This window comes from Chiloscyllium plagiosum, unplaced genomic scaffold, assembly GCF_037043375.1.
Source record: "Chiloscyllium plagiosum isolate Xiang-an unplaced genomic scaffold, Cpla_swu_hap1 HiC_scaffold_13, whole genome shotgun sequence".
In the NCBI taxonomy this organism is placed as follows: Eukaryota; Metazoa; Chordata; class Chondrichthyes; order Orectolobiformes; family Hemiscylliidae; genus Chiloscyllium; species Chiloscyllium plagiosum.
In genome coordinates this window covers 20,146,787-20,154,205 of record NW_028270151.1, presented here as the reverse complement: position 1 = coordinate 20,154,205, position 7,419 = coordinate 20,146,787, and the positions used below count along the sequence as shown (strand labels likewise).

General features: G+C 38.7%; 1 protein-coding gene across 1 annotated transcript; it reads left to right on the top strand.

Moving 5' to 3' along the window:
• Window positions 1-210: 210 nt before the first annotated feature.
• On the top strand, window positions 211-6,652 carry LOC122556160 (extracellular calcium-sensing receptor-like). The gene is given in 7 exon segments (XM_043702669.2): window positions 211-428; window positions 1,007-1,298; window positions 3,264-4,097; window positions 4,217-4,444; window positions 5,493-5,616; window positions 5,723-6,627; window positions 6,629-6,652. Coding segments are annotated over 7 exon segments (2,625 nt in total).
• Window positions 6,653-7,419: the final 767 nt, after the last annotated feature.

Sequence of the window (7,419 nt, the reverse complement as noted above, 5' to 3'; positions counted from 1 at the left end):
GACTACGTTTTTAATTATTTTCTTCATGAGTCTCATTTTGAGGAAAGTGGTAATGTGTTTTCTTCAGGGACTAGCTAATAATATGTTGATGTTCAACCGAGATTGAAAGCGATTGCACATACTTTAAGGCGTTTTCCACGGAAATACCGAGTGCTTACATATAAAAGAAATCACCCTACTATAGACCGAGGAAAATTTCTTGCCCTAACAATGATGCATTATTGGTTCCTTTTCGTGGTGAATTCTGCTGTTGCTTTGGCATGGTCCGGTAATGAGCAGTCTTGTAAACGTTGGGGTAGGTTTGATTTACTGGGCTTGTCGAAGGATGGAGATATCACACTGGGTGGAATTTTTGACGTGCGTTCTTATCAGGTCGAGCAGCGACAACTCTCCTTCAGCAATCACCCGGAGCCAGCAAAATGCCTCAGGTTAGTGGGTGCCATTAGACACTTCGTTTTGCTTAGTTAAATGGAAAACATCTAAACTCATGCTGTCTCACATTCTGGAGTAATCTGCAAATTTATGACTTTTTAAAAATCGTTAACTTTATTTTTGTAACCAGCTTTATAACCAATTGCAATTTAGTCAATGCTGTGAGATTGGTAATTCCGTATCAATTTATGCACCGCAAGCTCCCACAATCAGTCTTGTAATCAAAACTCAGAAACTTTTAGCATTTTGGAATGTGGGATGCTTCTTGGTTACAGCATTTTGAGAGCTCTCCTGCTCTTCTTTGAAATACTTCTGTTGGATCTAAGAAGGAAGGTCGGGGATCCCCTTCACTTGCATTTCAAATTGGGCACATTGTCAGCTCTTTGAGTAATGCCAGTTAACATTTTCGGCTTAAAGTCTGCGTTGAAACGTTATCCATCAACTTCAAATTTAGAGACAATGGTGTGACCACTGAATTATAACTAAAAAGCAACTACGCAGTGGTCTCCTTGGATTTAAATGTCATCGTTGTTTTCTGTGTTCTTAAAATCTTGTTTAATTGCCTTCTCCGCAGATTTCGTTTCAAATCTTTTCGTTGGGCCCTGGCGATGATTTTTGCAATCGAGGAAATAAATAATGATACGGCTCTACTTCCTGGTGTCACGCTAGGATACCGCATATATGATTCTTGCAAGTTGACACAGTTATCACTAAAAGCAGCAATGGCGTTTCTGAACAAACCCGAGGCAAATGAGCCCTCTGTTAATTGTAAAAACTCCTCCACTGTTTCTGCGATTGTTGCTGATTCTGGATCCACGAGGTCTTTAGCAATTGCACTTTCCATTGGTACCTTCAGAATCCCTATGGTAAGATCTGGCGTTTAAAATTCGGTTATACAGTGTGAATACATTTTGCATCAGCAGTATGATGTTGTACGCCTCTTCCTTTAAAACGTTGCTTCGGAGTCTCATTTCAGTAATCTGTAGATGAATAGAAATAAACTAAGAGAAAGTAAAAGTTCGAAAGTGGTTGCAAAAGCTGACACATTTAGTTGATTTTTATTATTTTCTGATTTGCCGGCTGTACTGGCAAAATCAATATTTGCTACCAGTCCCAAGTTATCCTTGAACTTAATGGCTTCCAGTTCATCTGCAAGCCAGTTATAAATTGAGTCGCATTATATTGAGCAAAAACAGAAACTACTGGAAGATCTCAGCAGGTATGGTAGCTTCTGTGGAAAGAAATCAGAGTTAAAATTTCAGGTCCAGTGACCTTCAGAACATTACATGGAATCGCATGTAGCGCAGATATCAGTGAACGAGATGAGAAGTTTTATTTTACTAGAATCATACCTTGATGATCACCGTTACTGGTACTGTCTTTATATTCCAAATGTATTCCTTGAATTTAATATCCACTGCTTGCCATGGTGACATGTCAGCCATCGGCACATTCACACTTTGGTCATACGAAGAGATCCTAAATAATGAAACTAACTACTTTACCAGAGTTTTAATTAATGTTTAATCAACCTGTCCAGTGATGCTATGGCACCCTGTGGGCAAGGTGAGATGCCAGTTGGTCCACAGGTCAGGACGCTACCACTGCGCCACAACAGTCCTCCAGCGGGTTTATTCGTTGCACCTGTTTGTCAATATTTTGATGTGTTGTTATCATGAACCATATTGACTTAGTTAACGTGTGACTATGAACCCTGTGGTCAGGGAAGACGCCGATTTAAAAGCAAAACAGAAAACTTTGAAACTGCTGGGCACGTCAAGCACATCTGTGAGGAGCGAAGCAGTAGCTTCAAAAACGAGCTAGTGTCATGTTGAGTTCAGCACTGTGATATTAGACTACACAAGGCACCTTTCCATCCAGTAAGTCCAGAAAACATTCTCCAAGAGGCAAAAAATCGAAAAACAAAAGCTACTTACATTTCATTAAATACTGTTGTGCTATCAACTCTATTGCAAAGGTCAAGGAGCAGGTGATAACCCAGAACGCTATTCCTTGAAATTAACGATTTTTAAAATTGGAAGAGAATCAACAGTGCATATGAATGTCATGTCTACAAAGCTTACCCAGCAGCAAACCACATGGCAAATAGAATGTTATTTGATACACTGTGAATATTATGTTAGCAGTTTAAATAATTCTAAACTAAATGTTTTGGTATCGGCTCACTGGAACGTGTAATTCATGCCTGAGATACAGTGAGGTTAATTTTGCTGCCAGAAGCTGAATGAAGGTCTCCAATGTTTTACCTCGCAAACTTAATTAAAAAGCAAATAATGTTGAAAATGTTGCTAAAAATAGAAGAGGCTGGTTGAAGAGTAGTTTAAAGTTTGAGCAATAGCGTACAGCAGATCATGTAGGATTAGTCACGTGCTACCCTTCGTTTTTCTTTTCACTCCATTGACTTCAATGGGAAAGGACAAAAGACGAGCTCGACGGTGAGTCCTCTCCATTATTACACAAAGTTTGAATTCACCCCAGATAACCTGTGTATATTATATATATAATAAAAATAGAGAGAGAGAGAGAGAAAGTAAGAGAATTTTTGATGACGTTCTTCATGCTAAATTGTGAGGATTGGACATTGTGCGTGATTGCAGCTATAATGAGCAATACTTGAGAGGAACCTTGGAAGTCAATATTTCAATGGAACATTTTGAAATGATCAAATAAGTAGTTTATTCTGCGTTTAAGAGGGACCACGCTGGTAAGCACAAATCTTTGCTCTTCTCGATTCACACTTTTGCCTTGATATCGTAAACAACCAAAAAATTATAATTGAAATGCAAATGTTTTTGCTTTATTTCTGACAGGTTAGCTACTTTTCTACCTGTGCGTGCCTGAGCAACAGAAATGAATATCCATCACTTTTTCGAACAATACCGAGTGATTACTATCAGGCTAAAACATTAGCCCAGCTGGTGAAACATTTTGGATGGACCTGGATCGGGACAGTTAAGAGCGACGATGACTATGGAAACTTCGGAATGCAAGCATTTGAAGAGGCAGTCCAACAGTTTGGTGTTTGCATAGCCTTTTCTGAGTCGTTTCATATAACATACGCGCAAGAGAAGTTATTGAAAACAATTGAAACCATAAAAACCTCTTCTACAAATGTTGTTGTTGCTTTTGTGGGAGAATCAAACATGCGTACTCTGCTAAAAGAAATGATTAGACAAAATGTTAGTGGCATACAATGGATTGGAACTGAATCATGGGTTTCCGCATTGCTTCTTCCTCTAGACGAAAGTAAAAAGATTGCTTCTGGTACAATTGGGGTTGCAATTCGCAAAGTTGGTATACCAGGGTTGAGGGAGTTCCTAATGAAAGTTCATCCATCCTCGTATCCAGGGAACCTCTTGGTGAAAAAGTTTTGGGAAAGTTGTTTCAGCTGCATTCTAAGCAGTGGAAACAAAACACATTCTGGAAAAAGTGAATTGGAGCTTAAGGAATGCACAGGAAGAGAAAATTTACAGAATGTCCAAAATGAATTTACTGATGTGTTGCAATACAGAGCCAGTTACAATGTGTATAAAGCAACTTATGCGATAGCTCATGCACTTCACAACATGGTTTCGTGTAAAGCTGGGGAAGGACCTTTCTCCAATGGAAGTTGTGCAAATATTTCAAATTTTCAACCATGGCAGGTGAGAAACATTTATCGTGGTTTGATGACCATATTTACAAAGCTATCCAATGTATTCGAATTCACGGTTGAACATTTGCAATTCATGTCAACGAGTTCCCATTTTGTTTTTGTTTAAAGTTACTATATTATATGAGAACAGTGAATTTTATAACCAAGATCGGAGAAAAGGTTTATTTTGACGAAAATGGAGTCCCTGTCCCATCATATGACATTGTAAACTGGCAACCAAATGCCCTCGGTGGCATTGACATTGTAAATGTTGGGCTGTATGATGGATCAGCTCGATTTGGAGAAGAACTTTCGATAACAGAAGGGGCGATTGTTTGGAGTGGCGGTCAGAAGTCGGTAAGATTTGTGGAGAACCGTCCTTTTTTAAAACACTGTCTATTTTTTAATTTCAATTTCTTTGAAATGGGAAAAACAAACTGGCAGTTGTTTTCTCAAATAGGCGCCCTACCTGCAAATGTCCATTTCCTGATCTTGAATAAATCGATAGTACCTACTTGTTCACCAATTCGAAAGTCGGCCAGCTTGATCAATCAAGAATGTCAGACCAGAGATGTACTTTATTTCATCCATTTCAACAGCAGAATGCAATTAAACATAACTGATGTAATTAAAATTGGCAAAAAAGTAAGAGACTGCAGCTTAAGAACAAGTTGTATGTCTAACTATACCTTAAGTAACACAATGAATGAATGAATGCATGCATGAACAAATACGTAAACATACTGAGTAGTGGTTGAATAGGTTTGACAATAACAATTCAGGGAGCAGTGGACCCATTAGTTTGATGTCAAGGGATATTGTGGTTCATAGTCATCTTGGTCACAAGCACATTTGTGCTTCACAAGCGCAAAGAATGACTATCTCCACCAAGAGAGGATCTAATCTTTTCCCATTGACATTCAATAGCATCAGCATCACTGAATCATACCCAATCAACATCAGAGGGGATACCATTTACGAGAAACTGAACTGGAATAATCAGAAATAAGAACAGTCAGGTGCTAGGAAACCTGAAATAGGTAACTCACCGCTGGACGCTCCAAAACAGAATCACAATCAGGACTTTATTTAGCTTGTTTCCCCTCTTTTTCAATGATAAATGAAGAAACTCTGAGGACACATCATGAATGCTATTGCAAGAATCTGAATTTGCCAAAAAAGTCCCGATTCTGCACCTTCAACATTACTCCAAGCACTTCACAGTGGTTTTAAATTGGGACATGATGAGGTCACAAACCGTAGTGTTATTTCAATTATAGCAGTCGTAACAAAGCTAACAGCAATAAGTTTACAGTTTTTGCGCTGTACGTCAGACTTAATGTAGTACATTTACCACGTGGAATACCTAATATTTCTCCACCTTTGCATTTATACTCCAAATGAGGTCCCGAAAGCTGTTTGTTCTGAAAGCTGCCATCAAGGAACAAGGAAAGCCGGAAGAAAAGGACAACCCATTTACTGTTTTGATTGTATACAATGTACGCAAGGAGAAATTAGTAACACCACTGGTAAGAAAACAGCATTACAAAGGCCATTGCTGCTTAAACTGGTTGCCTCCACTTGACGGAGGTTAAGACTCCTCTTAGAATGACTTTGTCTTTTGTTACTTTTTAGATTCCATTCATTGTATAAAATGTCCATTGGAATTCAAATCGAATGAAAGGCGGGATCAGTGCATTCCAAAGGAAATTGTGTTCCTTTCCTTTTTTGAGACAACGGGAATCATTCTGGTGACACTGGCGCTGTTTGGAGCCTGCACTACTGTTGGTGTGTTCGCAATATTCTACATCCACCGACACACTCCGATTGTTAAAACTAATAACTCTGAGTTAAGCTTCCTGCTCCTTTTTGCCCTGACACTCTGTTTTCTGTCTTCAATTACATTCATTGGGGAACCTTCAGTTTGGTCTTGTATGCTCTGCCACGTAGCGTTTGGTATTAGTTTTGTTCTTTGTATTTCTTGTGTATTGAGTAAAACAATTGTTGTGGTGATGGCGTTCAAAGCAACATTTCCCAGCAATAACATGATGAAGTGGTTTGGACCAAGACAACAACAGCTGATGGTTTACATCCTCACACTGGTACAAATTGCAATATGTACTACCTGGTTAATTGTATTTCCACCTTATCCATTGAAAAACACTAGTCACTCTAATGAGATAATCGTGTTTGAATGCAATGTAGGATCTTCATTAGCCTTTTGTTGTGTACTCGGTTATATTGGATTTCTGTCCTGCGTGTGTTTTGTGGTAGCTTTTCTCGCTCGAAAACTTCCAGATAACTTCAATGAAGCGAAACACATAACGTTTAGCATGCTTATCTTTTGTGCAGTTTGGATAACTTTCATTCCAGCTTACATAAGTTCGTCAGGGAAATATGCTGTGGCGGTTGAAGTATTTGCTATTTTAGCCTCCAGCTTTGGTCTGCTAATTTGCATTTTCGCCCCAAAATTTTACATTATTTTGTTTAAGAAAGAAAACAATTCAAAGAGGAACCTGATGGGCCCAGTGACTTCCAAATAAAAGCTTTGAAAATGTTCATTAATGAGGCGCGGATATTTTAGTAGGTAATTATTTCGTCGTAAATATATTGAACGGAAATTCCATTTTGAAAGTCATAAAGCTGTTTTTTTTAATATTAGGTTACCTACAGTAGCCTAACCCATGCAGCCCCATTCCCCTAGCTTACATTTACCCCTGACTAATGCAGTTAACACTCTGGGCAATTTAACATGGCCAGTTCACCTGACCTGCACATCTTTGTACTGTGGGAGGAAACCAGAGCACCCGGAGGAAACCCACGCAGTCGCGGGGAGAATATGCAAACTCCCCACAGAACTCGGGTCCCTGGCGCTGTGAGGCACCGTGCCGCCCCATTAATGTTTTACCAACACCCATTTTACATAATCGAACAAAGCCACAATAACCAGCAGGAAGTGCAATTTTGAAGTTATGCTGATAATTTTGACTATTTGATAAATCTCCTCCGAGTTTCATTTAATCAGAATTGAAAATATTTATATATTGATCAGTCACTTTTAGTTTCTTTGTCGTGCCATGAATTTCTTCATTGGGTATGAGTTCGCTATTTTGACGGCAATGTGGGAAAATGAATATTCAGCCTGTTTCAGGGTTAATTTTATATTCATATTCGAAAGGAGGTCATGAATAATTTGCCTTTCCCGTTCTTAATGATTACATACCAGTAATATGCACTCACTCACCAGTAGGCTTTTTATGCTTGTTGAGTTAATATGAACCACATGTTTTACTTAAACCTATTTGCACATTTTCTCACTGAAATGCTGTAAT